At 44.2% G+C, this 16,560-nt stretch overlaps 1 protein-coding gene across 2 annotated transcripts in view; it reads left to right on the top strand.

Annotated features, from left to right (window-relative positions):
* OSBPL5 (oxysterol binding protein like 5) overlaps positions 1-16,560 on the top strand; it is an 841,363-nt gene that overhangs the window by 797,016 nt on the left and 27,787 nt on the right. For both annotated transcript variants that reach the window (XM_086957869.1, XM_086957868.1), the window contains exon 21: positions 13,123-13,225. In XM_086957869.1, coding sequence (XP_086813995.1) covers positions 13,123-13,225 — 103 coding nt within the window. The remainder of the gene's footprint in view (positions 1-13,122; positions 13,226-16,560) is intronic.

Genomic DNA, 16,560 nt, shown 5'->3' with positions numbered 1-16,560 from the left:
TGAAAGGACATCGGTATATATTGATTATTTGCTACATGAAGTTGTTAGATCATTGGACTCATGTGTTCAGGATACGAGGGATTTTCTAATGAAATTGCAAAAGGTCACATGGATGGAAAATTACTGGATGCTAGCATTAGATGTGACAGCACTTCATACTAGCATCATACACACAGATGGGATTGCTGCAGTGAGTTTTTATCTATCAAGTAGAATGACGCAGTTTAAGGACCATAACAAAATGCTTGAACAAATGCTTATATTTTGCCTTGAAAATAATGTCTTTATGTACAACAATCTCCTCTACAGACAATTGCAAGGAGTGGCAATGGGGGCCAGTTTCTCACCAATGTATGCCTATCTGCACATGGGCGCTTGGGATGAACTGGTCCTCAGAGCCAAACATGAGGCAGTCTTTGACACCAAGCATGGTACCGTTTTATTGATGACCTTTTTGTTGTGTGGAGGGGTGATCAAGAGGAAACAGTAGAATTTATATCTATGATTAACAACAACTAGCAAAATCTGAAATTCACTGCAACCATTAGCCCGACCAGTGTGACCTTCCTTGATACAGAGGTATATGTCCATCACAACAAATTAGAGACACGACTATTTAGGAAGGCCACGGCTGGCAATACCATCCTTCATGCAGGCAGTGCGCACCCTTTTCATTTGTTCACCAGTATACCTTATGGTGAGATGATGCGCTTGAGAAGGATTTGCAGCAATGACAATGATCTGCACTTAGCTCAGGAAGCCAGCAAAAACAGGTTTCTAGAACATGTCATCAATGCAGCTATAACCAGATCAATGCAGGTCAATAGACAAGATTTGCTTGACAAATATGACACCACTACAATATCTTCTGTGTCTGTCACATCTGATGGTATGGAAAACCAATGGTCAGCCAATAACTTGAATTGATACCTTCAGGATCATATCTGGTTATAATAGTCAACATAAAGAGCTGCGTCAGATTATCAATCAGAACTGGCCAACTATTCTTAGTGACCCTGTCATAGGCCCAACACTACCCAAGAGAGCCTCTATTACCTTTAGTCTGGCGCCCTCTATGAGGGATAGGCTGGTTAATACCAACCCAGAGGTTATTGAGAAGATAACCTGGCTTCAAGCCAACAGTTATTTTTTAAATGCAAGACTTGTAAATCTTACACCTATGGCATAAATTAAAAGACCTTTACTGATGGATTCAGCAATAAGGAACACCGGATAAGCAAAGTACTTACGTTCAAAATGTAATATGGCATCTGTGTCCTGCAATGTCCCTGCTCACTCAGATACGTAGGAAGCACAAAACATGCAGTTCACAAACGTATCTTATAACATTTAAGGGCTATAGTTAACCAAGATAATACATATCCTGTAGCCAGGCATTTCAGAGATTTCCATCAGTGCGATTTCAAAGGACTTAAGTATTATGTTATTGATGCTGTTCGCGCCAGTAGGCGGGGTGGCAACAGGGAATCTAAACTACGCAAACTGGAAATTAAATATATACTCCAGTTGGACACTAAACAACCGGGGGGCATGAATTTAACGGAGGACTTACACACTAGTCTATATCAATATTCAATAGGCCCTTCTTAAACATGTGTATACAGTGATTTTTTATCTTAGTAGGTAGGATCCCTTAGTGGTCTTAAATTTTTGATAATACTGTTTAGTGTCAATAAGCGATATGGTAACAAATTTGTATTAGTTTCCTGTAGTCATCTTTTGAGATATAACCACTGAATTAGAGCATCATTGTTTAACTCTCCATGGTTGCCTCTGTACTAATATTGTGATTCCTATATGACCCCATGCTAGCTTTGAAAAATAGAAGTTCTTTACATTAGTTTCCAACTCATAGTAACATGATGAGATTATCAGTTATAGCAACGATGTTTGTTTTCCATTTTGTAGTCCTATTAATATTTAATAGTTCTAGACATGATGGAGGGATATGGCTGGGCCCAGTCTGCCCATGTAAATGAGATTTGCAGCTATATAATATTTTGCACAATATGTTTGAGCACTTTATCAGCACTCGTTTTGCACATTTATTTTAGGATCTATTTGATCGTGACAATAAGGCATCTTACTGTTTATGAGGAAGATCGCTATATGTTATAACTACGGGATTTATCTCAGGATTATTATACTAATCAAAAGCAATAGAATTCGACAGGATTGTTTTGTTATGATGTATGCTAGATTGAGGGGTACACATACACATTACAGGAACGAAAATAAATGGTTTAAATGTGATGTAGTTCTTTTACTATGACTCGACAGGCATCTAATTAGTATGTTGGATTTATCCCAGTATTTATGCGCTGCTATTTTCTTATATTTGGATTTTAGCATTATGATGTGTATTGTACACATGAATGAAGAAAAATTTCCCTTGGGTAAGATTCTTAACAGAGAACCTGGCTTGAAAAAACAGTCACCCTGATACACTCTTATTTTCATTCATCACAACCTACACATCTCAAGATTCAGCCACATATGATAGGGAAGTCACTCTACTACTTGGTAAAATAATATATGACATATATTTATTATTCACAGTACAAAGTCAATCAAGTTAAAACCACGGGAGTATCCCGAAAACAATACAGTTAATGTCACAAAAATTCATACAATCACAAAACAATAAATTGTAAATCACAGTATGCATGAAAGTATAAAAAGAGTGAAAAAAACAAGAGTTAGACAAAACAGCTCAGTCTTAACAATTTACACATCCGTTATGAAATCATATTAAGGGCATGGAGTTAAGCAATCTGTAATTAGCTTTTTTGGCACCACTGCCCCGTAGACGTATTGTGTATGGAGATCAAGCATCAACGCGTTTCGATGGGGAAAACTTTATAGATCCATCTTTTTCAAGACTCTGGTATATACACTCTGTATATTATAACACATTTTCATGCAGACACCTGCTGATAAGAGGGGGAGACTCCCTTAGTTGTACTATTTCATAATCTTTTGCGGTGGAAGTGAAAATAAAAGTCCAAGCTTGACGAGAGCCTCCGAACAGCTTTTTGCTACATATAGCAGCAGTCGTAGAAAGCCCGGTATTTTTTCTATACAGTGTCTTCCCTATGGTTATATCTTAGGTAGAAAACTCGAGGAGAAGTGAATTAACCTCTTGCTTTTGAGAGTAATACTATCTCAATGTGTCTTTTATCGCATTCGGCGAGATTGATTTAGACGGTCCCTTTACTCATTAGGGATCCGTGATCTGATGCCACCGGGATATGCGATCTCCTCCCTCAATTCTGCCCAATTTTATGTATCTCTCAATGGAGAACATTTAAATTATATGAGTAAGGGTGCATATAACTTGTACTGCTTGTACTATATACATAGCGGCATTTTAGTATTTCTTCTAAATTCATGTCACATGATCATTCAGTTCCTTTGCACTGTCACTTTAAATATGGGTGGTGAATATTATCACGTTGTCATGTAAGCAAGGCTCTTCAGGGCGAAACTTTATGGCGGCAGAGAAGCACTAATAAATTATTCTGCATCAGTTTCCTGACGACGGTACATGTTTACGGTTGGCGTTGATTCAGCTACCAGGAGCAGAGTACTACATATATCTCAATGCTCCCTTTCCTTTTGCTTAACCAAGGAATAAGCACTCACGGGGAGTATGTACTCGTTATTTATTCATAATGCATACAAACACACAACAGATGCGTTTCGGCGAACGCCTTCATCAATGTTGTTAGATGCGCCGGAAGCTACAGTTTTTCAAATCTCACAATTTGCTCGACATAGAAAATGGACATGGTGACAAGGGTTCCGACATCTGAACATGTAGTTGTAGTTATTCAGTACCAATTAAAATGAAGCCGCAATGCAATTCATGATAAAGCACTCAATGGGCATGGGAACATTTCAAAATGCAACAATAGCTTTACATTTTATTTCTTATGTTAGAAATTGAATAATCCTCATCTCATTTATGTGGCACCACCTTTGAGAGCTAAAATTCACTCTTTCACTAATTGTGATTCTTTTAAAATGCTATAATTCTTAATTAATTAGCTCATACCCATTATATAGCCCTGTATCGGCAAACTTTCCATGTAACCAAGGGTCAGCCACTATTTACAACTCATTGAGTGCTTTATGAAATATAAAGCTATATAGCTGATATCTATTATGTATCCGCATATTGGTTGCTTCTATTGACAACTTCTACATTCAAATTCTTCAAAAATGCATGCATTTAATACTTTATGTTTTGTAAACCTATGTGGCTATTTACTCCTAGCCAGATACACTTGTAGACATGTACTCATACCCTGTCAGTATACTCAGTTCTAAGGTGAACTGCTAATTCCTCCCCACTGTTCATGCCTAGTGGGGCCTTTGTTTGCAGATCAATTATATATCTTGAATCCAGTCTGCGAAGTCTAAAAATCCTGTCACTCCCTCTCATGTTCGCTGGTCCGTGATCAATATCATAGTCATTACTGAGACTCTCTGGCTTTCCTTGGTTTCTCTCCTGTCAGTTAGCTTGTTCATGATAAAGGCTTTAATTTCATTTTTTCCATACTTTATAATAAATAATAACCCAGTATTTGTAAAGCGTGAACTAATCACCCCTAAGGGTTTCAAGGCGCTGAGGGCCATCGGAGAGATTAAGCGAGCTATTGCCCAAAGTCACATGGTGCTGGGCTGAGCTGCATCCTGGGATTTAACTGTGAATCACATGCTCCAGAGTCAGCCACCCTGGCCACTGCACCACACCTCTCCCACTTTATGGCTGGCTTTTTTATTTTAAAATCCGCAACTATTTCCTGCATTAGTCTATCAACCTGAGCCTAAGACAATTAGTAATGACTGCTCTGGAAAATGTTGTACCTACTTTACTTTGGAAGTTATAACAACCAGTAATCACACTCAGGTCAATTATATCTTCCATAAACTGTATATCTAGTTCCCTATGGGTAATTATAGTCAGTGTTGTACGCGGTACAGCGCGAAGCCTAGCCAAAAATTGATTTTCCTGAGTTTTTAGCGTAGTGTTTTTCCTTGCCCCCCACAGTATCGATCCGTAGATAGCTACTGTCATTGTTTCACCATGGTGGCTTAGAGTCTTCCGTCGTTGCTGCAAGTGAAATAGATTTACAAAAGGGGGTGGTGATGAACAGAGTGTCTGAATTGAGCAGACCACTCTTACCCAGTCCAAAGATCAGGGCTTGATCCATCACCGTTATTTATCTCACTGCCCCATCCCAGCTCAGAATCTGGCTATATGCAAATCAGTCTGTCCCTGGCCCAGTGCATCATGGGAACAGGGCAGACTAAACTACCAAGCCAATTCTTTACCAGAAAGGAGACAAGCTACCGGGGACCGGTTTCTGGCATTTCAGCCTCTTCGGCCCGGCTTGCTTGAATCCTGATGGAGCAGTGAGAAAGGGACTCATGTCTGAGTATACCCTGCCACACCTATAGTGGCCAAAATCGATTTACAAAAGGGGGTGGTGATGAACAGAGTGTCTGAATTGAGCAGACCACTCTTACCCAGTCCAAAGATCAGGGCTTGATCCATCACCGTTATTTATCTCACTGCCCCATCCCAGCTCAGAATCTGGCTATATGCAAATCAGTCTGTCCCTGGCCCAGTGCATCATGGGAACAGGGCAGACTAAACTACCAAGCCAATTCTTTACCAGAAAGGAGACAAGCTACCGGGGACCGGTTTCTGGCATTTCAGCCTCTTCGGCCCGGCTTGCTTGAATCCTGATGGAGCAGTGAGAAAGGGACTCATGTCTGAGTATACCCTGCCACACCTATAGTGGCCAAAATCGATTTACAAAAGGGGGTGGTGATGAACAGAGTGTCTGAATTGAGCAGACCACTCTTACCCAGTCCAAAGATCAGGGCTTGATCCATCACCGTTATTTATCTCACTGCCCCATCCCAGCTCAGAATCTGGCTATATGCAAATCAGTCTGTCCCTGGCCCAGTGCATCATGGGAACAGGGCAGACTAAACTACCAAGCCAATTCTTTACCAGAAAGGAGACAAGCTACCGGGGACCGGTTTCTGGCATTTCAGCCTCTTCGGCCCGGCTTGCTTGAATCCTGATGGAGCAGTGAGAAAGGGACTCATGTCTGAGTATACCCTGCCACACCTATAGTGGCCAAAATCGATTTACAAAAGGGGGTGGTGATGAACAGAGTGTCTGAATTGAGCAGACCACTCTTACCCAGTCCAAAGATCAGGGCTTGATCCATCACCGTTATTTATCTCACTGCCCCATCCCAGCTCAGAATCTGGCTATATGCAAATCAGTCTGTCCCTGGCCCAGTGCATCATGGGAACAGGGCAGACTAAACTACCAAGCCAATTCTTTACCAGAAAGGAGACAAGCTACCGGGGACCGGTTTCTGGCATTTCAGCCTCTTCGGCCCGGCTTGCTTGAATCCTGATGGAGCAGTGAGAAAGGGACTCATGTCTGAGTATACCCTGCCACACCTATAGTGGCCAAAATCGATTTACAAAAGGGGGTGGTGATGAACAGAGTGTCTGAATTGAGCAGACCACTCTTACCCAGTCCAAAGATCAGGGCTTGATCCATCACCGTTATTTATCTCACTGCCCCATCCCAGCTCAGAATCTGGCTATATGCAAATCAGTCTGTCCCTGGCCCAGTGCATCATGGGAACAGGGCAGACTAAACTACCAAGCCAATTCTTTACCAGAAAGGAGACAAGCTACCGGGGACCGGTTTCTGGCATTTCAGCCTCTTCGGCCCGGCTTGCTTGAATCCTGATGGAGCAGTGAGAAAGGGACTCATGTCTGAGTATACCCTGCCACACCTATAGTGGCCAAAATCGATTTACAAAAGGGGGTGGTGATGAACAGAGTGTCTGAATTGAGCAGACCACTCTTACCCAGTCCAAAGATCAGGGCTTGATCCATCACCGTTATTTATCTCACTGCCCCATCCCAGCTCAGAATCTGGCTATATGCAAATCAGTCTGTCCCTGGCCCAGTGCATCATGGGAACAGGGCAGACTAAACTACCAAGCCAATTCTTTACCAGAAAGGAGACAAGCTACCGGGGACCGGTTTCTGGCATTTCAGCCTCTTCGGCCCGGCTTGCTTGAATCCTGATGGAGCAGTGAGAAAGGGACTCATGTCTGAGTATACCCTGCCACACCTATAGTGGCCAAAATCGATTTACAAAAGGGGGTGGTGATGAACAGAGTGTCTGAATTGAGCAGACCACTCTTACCCAGTCCAAAGATCAGGGCTTGATCCATCACCGTTATTTATCTCACTGCCCCATCCCAGCTCAGAATCTGGCTATATGCAAATCAGTCTGTCCCTGGCCCAGTGCATCATGGGAACAGGGCAGACTAAACTACCAAGCCAATTCTTTACCAGAAAGGAGACAAGCTACCGGGGACCGGTTTCTGGCATTTCAGCCTCTTCGGCCCGGCTTGCTTGAATCCTGATGGAGCAGTGAGAAAGGGACTCATGTCTGAGTATACCCTGCCACACCTATAGTGGCCAAAATCGATTTACAAAAGGGGGTGGTGATGAACAGAGTGTCTGAATTGAGCAGACCACTCTTACCCAGTCCAAAGATCAGGGCTTGATCCATCACCGTTATTTATCTCACTGCCCCATCCCAGCTCAGAATCTGGCTATATGCAAATCAGTCTGTCCCTGGCCCAGTGCATCATGGGAACAGGGCAGACTAAACTACCAAGCCAATTCTTTACCAGAAAGGAGACAAGCTACCGGGGACCGGTTTCTGGCATTTCAGCCTCTTCGGCCCGGCTTGCTTGAATCCTGATGGAGCAGTGAGAAAGGGACTCATGTCTGAGTATACCCTGCCACACCTATAGTGGCCAAAATCGATTTACAAAAGGGGGTGGTGATGAACAGAGTGTCTGAATTGAGCAGACCACTCTTACCCAGTCCAAAGATCAGGGCTTGATCCATCACCGTTATTTATCTCACTGCCCCATCCCAGCTCAGAATCTGGCTATATGCAAATCAGTCTGTCCCTGGCCCAGTGCATCATGGGAACAGGGCAGACTAAACTACCAAGCCAATTCTTTACCAGAAAGGAGACAAGCTACCGGGGACCGGTTTCTGGCATTTCAGCCTCTTCGGCCCGGCTTGCTTGAATCCTGATGGAGCAGTGAGAAAGGGACTCATGTCTGAGTATACCCTGCCACACCTATAGTGGCCAAAATCGATTTACAAAAGGGGGTGGTGATGAACAGAGTGTCTGAATTGAGCAGACCACTCTTACCCAGTCCAAAGATCAGGGCTTGATCCATCACCGTTATTTATCTCACTGCCCCATCCCAGCTCAGAATCTGGCTATATGCAAATCAGTCTGTCCCTGGCCCAGTGCATCATGGGAACAGGGCAGACTAAACTACCGAGCTTGTTTCCTTCCCAGTGTAAGAATTGGCTTTTGTAGTTTGGTTTGCCCTGTTCCCATCATGCACTGGGACAGGAACAGACTAATTTGCATACAGCCAGGTTCTGAAACTGGGATGGTGCAGTGAGCTAAAAAACGGTGTTGGATCTAGCCCTGATCTCTTGACTGGGTGAGAGCTTTCTGCTTAATTCAGAGACTCTGTCCCTCACCACCCCTTGTTGTAAATATTTTTGTCCACCCTAAGCGTGGAAGGGTATTCTCAGATGTGAGACCCTTGCTCATTGCACCATCAGGATTCAAGCAAACCGGGCCGAAGACGGCTGTAATGCCAGAAACCGGTCCCCGGGAGCTTGTTTCCTTCCCAGTGTAAGAATTGGCTTTTGTAGTTTGGTTTGCCCTGTTCCCATCATGCACTGGGACAGGAACAGACTAATTTGCATACAGCCAGGTTCTGAAACTGGGATGGTGCAGTGAGCTAAAAAACGGTGTTGGATCTAGCCCTGATCTCTTGACTGGGTGAGAGCTTTCTGCTTAATTCAGAGACTCTGTCCCTCACCACCCCTTGTTGTAAATATTTTTGTCCACCCTAAGCGTGGAAGGGTATTCTCAGATGTGAGACCCTTGCTCATTGCACCATCAGGATTCAAGCAAACCGGGCCGAAGACGGCTGTAATGCCAGAAACCGGTCCCCGGGAGCTTGTTTCCTTCCCAGTGTAAGAATTGGCTTTTGTAGTTTGGTTTGCCCTGTTCCCATCATGCACTGGGACAGGAACAGACTAATTTGCATACAGCCAGGTTCTGAAACTGGGATGGTGCAGTGAGCTAAAAAACGGTGTTGGATCTAGCCCTGATCTCTTGACTGGGTGAGAGCTTTCTGCTTAATTCAGAGACTCTGTCCCTCACCACCCCTCGTTGTAAATATTTTTGTCCACCCTAAGCGTGGAAGGGTATTCTCAGATGTGAGACCCTTGCTCATTGCACCATCAGGATTCAAGCAAACCGGGCCGAAGACGGCTGTAATGCCAGAAACCGGTCCCCGGGAGCTTGTTTCCTTCCCAGTGTAAGAATTGGCTTTTGTAGTTTGGTTTGCCCTGTTCCCATCATGCACTGGGACAGGAACAGACTAATTTGCATACAGCCAGGTTCTGAAACTGGGATGGTGCAGTGAGCTAAAAAACGGTGTTGGATCTAGCCCTGATCTCTTGACTGGGTGAGAGCTTTCTGCTTAATTCAGAGACTCTGTCCCTCACCACCCCTTGTTGTAAATATTTTTGTCCACCCTAAGCGTGGAAGGGTATTCTCAGATGTGAGACCCTTGCTCATTGCACCATCAGGATTCAAGCAAACCGGGCCGAAGACGGCTGTAATGCCAGAAACCGGTCCCCGGGAGCTTGTTTCCTTCCCAGTGTAAGAATTGGCTTTTGTAGTTTGGTTTGCCCTGTTCCCATCATGCACTGGGACAGGAACAGACTAATTTGCATACAGCCAGGTTCTGAAACTGGGATGGTGCAGTGAGCTAAAAAACGGTGTTGGATCTAGCCCTGATCTCTTGACTGGGTGAGAGCTTTCTGCTTAATTCAGAGACTCTGTCCCTCACCACCCCTTGTTGTAAATATTTTTGTCCACCCTAAGCGTGGAAGGGTATTCTCAGATGTGAGACCCTTGCTCATTGCACCATCAGGATTCAAGCAAACCGGGCCGAAGACGGCTGTAATGCCAGAAACCGGTCCCCGGGAGCTTGTTTCCTTCCCAGTGTAAGAATTGGCTTTTGTAGTTTGGTTTGCCCTGTTCCCATCATGCACTGGGACAGGAACAGACTAATTTGCATACAGCCAGGTTCTGAAACTGGGATGGTGCAGTGAGCTAAAAAACGGTGTTGGATCTAGCCCTGATCTCTTGACTGGGTGAGAGCTTTCTGCTTAATTCAGAGACTCTGTCCCTCACCACCCCTTGTTGCAAGTGAAATAGGACTGATTGTTTCGGAAATTAAATATGACGCTGTCACCCCCGTCTTGTTTCTGGGCAGGGCCACCCCAGTTTATTTGGTATTGCAGATGGCAATTTTTAACATTAAAAGAATTGGTGCTTTAAAACATATTTAGGGAAACAATACGCTGTGAACATTATTGGAACGAGAAGACAATCGTCATCTCCGTGAAGCCATTAGCGAAAACTTTAATTCACTTACCTGCTTTCACTACAGCAGCAAGTTTAATTTGTCCCTTAATCACCCTCCACCCACTGAATCGGCTTTTGTGTTTGTTATCGCACAACTTTTCAGGCTTCTATTTTTCTTCGCAATTTTTTTTTATATAGCGCAAACTCGGGCCAGGGGCTATGAAGCGCTTTATCAGCCAGATTCATGAAGGTGAATTGCGCTCGCAAAGGGCCAGATTCTCAGAATCTGGCCCTTTGCGAGCGCAATATTTGCTAATCGCAAATAAGGAATGTGTAGGAATCGCATTTTTTTTGCGATTCCTACATGAATCCCGTTTTGCGAGTCTGTAATAGCGATTCCTTATGAATCGCTATTACAGACTCGCAAAACGGGTCTTTGATGAATCAGGCTGTATATGAGCAACAGTTACATTACAAAAGGTCAATTTTTAATTATGCGTGTGTTTGTCCCAAGCTTGAGAGGCACTTCGAGTCATCTGCCTCAGCCAGAAGACTCAATATGGTATTCCCAGGTGAGGGAACCCAGAGGCACGTATAATCTGGCTGAGTATGTGCATTACTCACCCCTCCCACACACACACATTTTGCAACTGCCCTCGCTATGTTGGGTATAGGCTGCGCTGCTGATGTTCCTGCTCTGAATCAGAGGTTTGGGGGGAAGTAGGAGGGTTTCCGGCGTAGTGTGTGGCCTGCAAGTAATTGTGTAGGTGTGAGTAGGATGAACAGTGCATCTTCCTAGGCAGCATTTATTAAAAGGAGGCTGGTTCCTGCATAACAAATACTTAAACGGAAACGAAATAATGCCCTTGCTTAGAATCGGCAACTTGCTGTTTCTAGGCCACAACTCTTGATTTTCAAATCGGTTAAGCAGATCTAAAGCAAGGTTTAAGAGTTCTTAGAGACAGTTACTCTAATAAGCAAAAACTGCATGTTAGTACTGACAAGATGGAATCTGAAACGTGGGTAACCAACCCGCTCTTCTCTTGACTGAGACACAAGCACCTCATGGGGAGAGGATGTGGTCCGTCGGCTAGACTGCCGACTTTGGTGCTGGAAACCAGGGTATGAGCCTCCGGGACGCGTCCGAATCATGTGATTCTGGGCAAATCACTTAATCTCCCCACCTCATCTCAACGAAGCCATTAGCAAAAACTTTAAATCACTTACATGTTTTCACTGCAGCTGCAAGTTTAATTTGGGCCTCAATCACCAGATACATGGCAGATTTCTAGTTTATTTGCGGGCTGTGGAAATGGTTCAAGTTCAAATTGACTCTACGGAGGAATTCCATGGAGACTTTGTGAAAATCCCACATGGGACTGGAAATCAATAAGAATTTTTGGACAACCCACAACAGGCATAGATAGGTAAGAGGTTTATTTTATGAAGCTGATAAAATTCCAATAATTAGCTAGAACATCTCTAAGCAACATCAATACACTACGCATAATACAACTAACTACCATATATAACACCTTTAGGTATACATTTTTAACAAAAAATACATCAACCACAATACTCTACAACATAGCACAGACTTGTAAATAAACACTTAAGGTCCCAAAAGCGAGACCTATTGGCTATGCCAATGCTTGTTTGGGGTGTCATCATGGGCAAATACTTTGAGTGGGTAGGTTTTAGACAAGCTGATTGTCCCCCCCCCCCCCCCGCAATGATCTCCAATGAGTTTTAACGCTTGGTGCAGGGAAGGGTTTAATGAGAGGCTACTCACTGAGCATTTTATGAGATAACAAACTTTCTAACCTGATGCAGTTTTGTTTCTATGGCGAATAGGAGGGGTAGCAAAGTAGTCTCATTTCAATCTGTGCAGCCAACCTTACATTAATTTGGTTCGTCATATTCACCAATTTGCTGCCCAAAGCATTTTAGAAGATGGATACCATTATTTTTTTCAACATTTTAAGATTAAGTGGTAGCCTTCTCTTGAATGCTAGATTGACTGAATAAATAAGGCTTTATGGTGAGTTACCGTCCAGATGATGCAAATGGTGTTCAACTTAATTTGCTATTCGATGGGCCGCCATTTTATATTAAAAAGATAGGAGGATAAGTGTTCATGATTTTTCAGAATAGCGCTGATACCTATGGCTGTGTTTTTTATTGAGGCACTGAGTAAGGTACAAGAGCAGCAGAGAAGTGCATAGGACGCAAGCTTGGATAAGGAGCATCCATTGCAGTTTTCCATACAATTATTAGATGGTTAAATGCTGTGAGGGGGAGATGATATGTATTCTTAGAGAGTGCTTTGGCGAAATGGTTGTTTATGGTTTCCATCTCCACATACTGTTCAACTTGTACTTGAACATGCACATTAGGGAACTAGAGGCTGTAGCTAAACATGTCTACCTATTTATTGTACAAAGTACTCGTTTGGTGTCTACTGTGGACTTTGACTGTGAACTGTGAATGCAAAAACAGTCTCATTATGTTGTCGAATGTAATATATTACGTTTTTTATAATTTGTTTTCCTCTTTTGTAGATTTTGATAGATCATGCACTCGTTGTGGGAAAGAAGCAAATGAACTAAAGGAAATCCAGGCAGCTATTCTAGCTTTGCAGAAGACTCAGCAGGATATTCATAGGTGAAATATAACCTCAAATACCTAACCTGGACGAAACATTCATGTGCATGGATGATCTGACATAACTTACTTAATATCCGTTCTGAATATGCATTGGTTCTTCTTGGGATCGATAACCAGCATTGAGATTAGCTCTCTTATTTCTCGAGTCATATGCCTAGACTTTAAAGGGAGGCAGTGACGTATGTTCTAGTTTATTAATGTTGCTGTAAATCAGTATTGCGCCTAAATTCAAAGGTATCCAATAACAAATGTAGTGAAACCCCTGTTGTCTTTTTCAGAAGGGACAAGAATGAATTCAATGAGTAGGATGTTCAAGAAATTGGACGCTCTGGAGTTTACTAGCCAGTTACAAGAGGGAAGAGTGCCAACTAGATGCAGGGACAACATTGTCTTATCTTTCCCATGCGTGATAGATAGGAAAATGTTGTGTTGGGTCTGGCCAGTCACAAGATCTCCAGAATGAAGCTGAAATGTGCATGTCTAATGGGTACAATCAAATACTTTCTGGATGATCAGGGGCCTGAAATCATGGTGAGCATCATTGGCTGGAGTCGTACAGAAATAGAAAAGAATGGAGAAGTAGCCAAAGCCAACTGTGTAGGAAGGTGAAATCTGACTATATGGTTACCCCCACTTTTTTCCTGGTGTTTTGCTGGTTTTCGACTTAGTTGGCCTGGGACCTTTTTATTCAGGGCCCCAGACTATCTGCTTTCTCTATAAAATGGACTCCATGTAATTTAGGTACATACCAGATTCGTTACTGGGTCACCCTTGTGAGCCCCTGTATAGTGTACCATAGGTACCCAGGGCATAGGTGCACCCCAGGACTACCAGAGGCTGCAGCATGTATTGTGCCACCCCTGGTTTGCCTTCCAAACTGACAGCACAGGTCTGTTCACACAGCCTGGGTAAGGTGGTGTAATAACCCCTTACTTAGATATAGTATACCTATATCTGCCTTTACATATAGACACATATATACCTATAAGTCACTCCTATGGCAGGCCTCGACAATCCTGGAGGCAGAGTGCTTGGTTTTATGTGAGAGGGTGCCATAGCATGAGCTGAGCCCCTCTGCAGCTTTCGGAACCATCTCCTTATAGCTGTTCTATGATATAGCCATACCATATACTCTTAAGTGCATTATAATCCTCGCGGTTAATGCTAACTTTGACACCGACATGTTTTGATAAAGCCAAACCAAACACTTTGGAATACTACCCCCTCCCCCCCTGCCAATTCTGGCGGCGGGGGTAGCATTACACCCTTCTAGAGGGAAAAGACATGTAAGTTACTGCTTTACCCGGTTAAAGTTAAACAGAGCCTCAGCATCACAAAATGGATGCTGTTGCCACAGACACGAGTCTGACCTCCTGTTGCTGGACGAAAGTCCGACAGGGGAGGCCTGGACAATAGGTTTCCTGTCCAGGGAGGTGCTGGCACCTCCCCAGACAGGGGTTTTGTGTATTGGGGCAGGGAGGGCTGTATTCAGTGAATGCATCTAGACACTGCCTGGGGCACACAAGGTGCTCCATACATAGCCCGGTTCAAACCAGTTGCTGGGGCACTCCAGCCCCAGTTCTGGCGCGAAACTGGACAAAGGGAAAGGGGTGTAACCACCCCCTTCTCAGGTCCACCCATAGGAGGGAACTAGTCAGGTTATCCAGCCCCCATCCTTAGTAAAAGTATAGGAGCTGCGTCCCCAGGACATTAGATTATCCAGGACGTATCTTTGAAAGACATATCTTGTACCTTCGCCATTCCATTCTGACTGGAAGACGGAAGACATCTCCCTTGTGGTCAAGGAGTGACCACCCTGTGCAAACAGGCACCAATAGCAACTTCGCTGGTCTGCAGTTTCAAGGCTCCCGTCGGAACCCGAAGACTCTGCGACTCAAGAACTAGACTTCCAGACATCTCTGACCCAGATCCACATCCACAGCAAAGCTGAGACCCGTGGGGGATGCAAGAGACATGGGACCGGACATCTTGGACATTCTGCATTTTGCTACCTGCACTCCTTTCCTGAAGCCTCAGTAAGTTGTGCATTGGGGTACGAGAAGCCCCAGCCTGAGCACCATTTGCACTGAAGCCCAGGTCCCCACACTCAGCGAGTGTCCCGTAGGACCCGCCTTTGCATTTGAGCTTAACGCGTCTTCCCGGTTCCTTGCCCGTTGGTTAGTGAGCCCCCTGAAGATGCCATCTTGAATTTACTTTGCTTTCCTGGTTGCTCCAGCTTCCCTGAAAAGGAGAAGCGCCACATACCTTGCTGGTCTGTAACAGAGCCAATCTCAACTTCCTGCATGGGATGCGGTTGCCAAGGCTTGTTGGGTCCAATCCGGATACCAATACCGCAGTCATCTCGATCCATTATGGGACAGCTCGAATCCAGCTCCTGGTCACCGTCGATGCTTCCTGGACCTCGTAGCTGAAGAGACAAACTCATCTTCTTCACTTTCAAGCACCCAACATTGCCTGGCTCCTTCCTGGTACCTTCCTGGTCACTGGCTAGTGACCCATACTCTACCACCTCTGCTTTCAGGTTCTTCAAATCACCGATCCACCCTTGGATCCACCCAGACACTTTTCCTCTGGTCGCCTGCAGCACTTCCTTGCAGCTCTCCATAGAAAACGGCGACGAAACCCGACACGAAAAGACACCTATGCACCCGGCTTCCCTGGGTGAGGTAACACGAGTACTCCGGTGCTCCCGTGGGTCTTGACTCTCGAAGTGTCCTAGTTTAAAAGGGTTCCATCCTAGTCCATCCGGAAGTGTCCTTAAATTGTATATTTGTAACTTTATCGTTTACCATAGAAAGTCAATGGTAACCCACGCCTGTGTTTAGACACTGCACGCGTCTCCTGTGGGCTTCCTACTTCCTAACCTTTGGTCGTTTAGTGTAACCCCAGCGATTCCTCAGGCCCCAGGCCTGCTTCCTAACTCTCACGTGGTACTTATACCACTTTCTTAGTATTTGGTTTGTGAGGCCCCTAGGGCATAACGTATACTGTGCAACTTATCGTATATTAACTGTGTGACTTGTATTGTATTTTTACCTCTGACCTCATAAAGAGTACAGAGGGGTTGTGTTTAGATTAAATACATATATATTTGATATATACCTTGTGTGGTGTCCTTTTATTTGGTATTCAAGGGATTATATATGGTAAAACAACTTGCTTAACTCGCCTTCTGAAGTCTTAGCCTGAAGACTGCTCGTTCATGCTACCACTAGGATAGCTTTCTATAAGGTTGACTTTACAACCCCCATCAATAAGGGTCGATTAGACTGGTGCAAGGTGCCCACTAGAACTAGTGGGCATCATATGCC

Source organism: Lissotriton vulgaris, chromosome 2_1 (genome assembly GCF_964263255.1).
Source record: "Lissotriton vulgaris chromosome 2_1, aLisVul1.2, whole genome shotgun sequence".
In the NCBI taxonomy this organism is placed as follows: domain Eukaryota; kingdom Metazoa; phylum Chordata; class Amphibia; order Caudata; family Salamandridae; genus Lissotriton; species Lissotriton vulgaris.
Note: the sequence above shows the minus strand (reverse complement) of the source record. Positions and strands in the feature narration are given on the sequence as shown.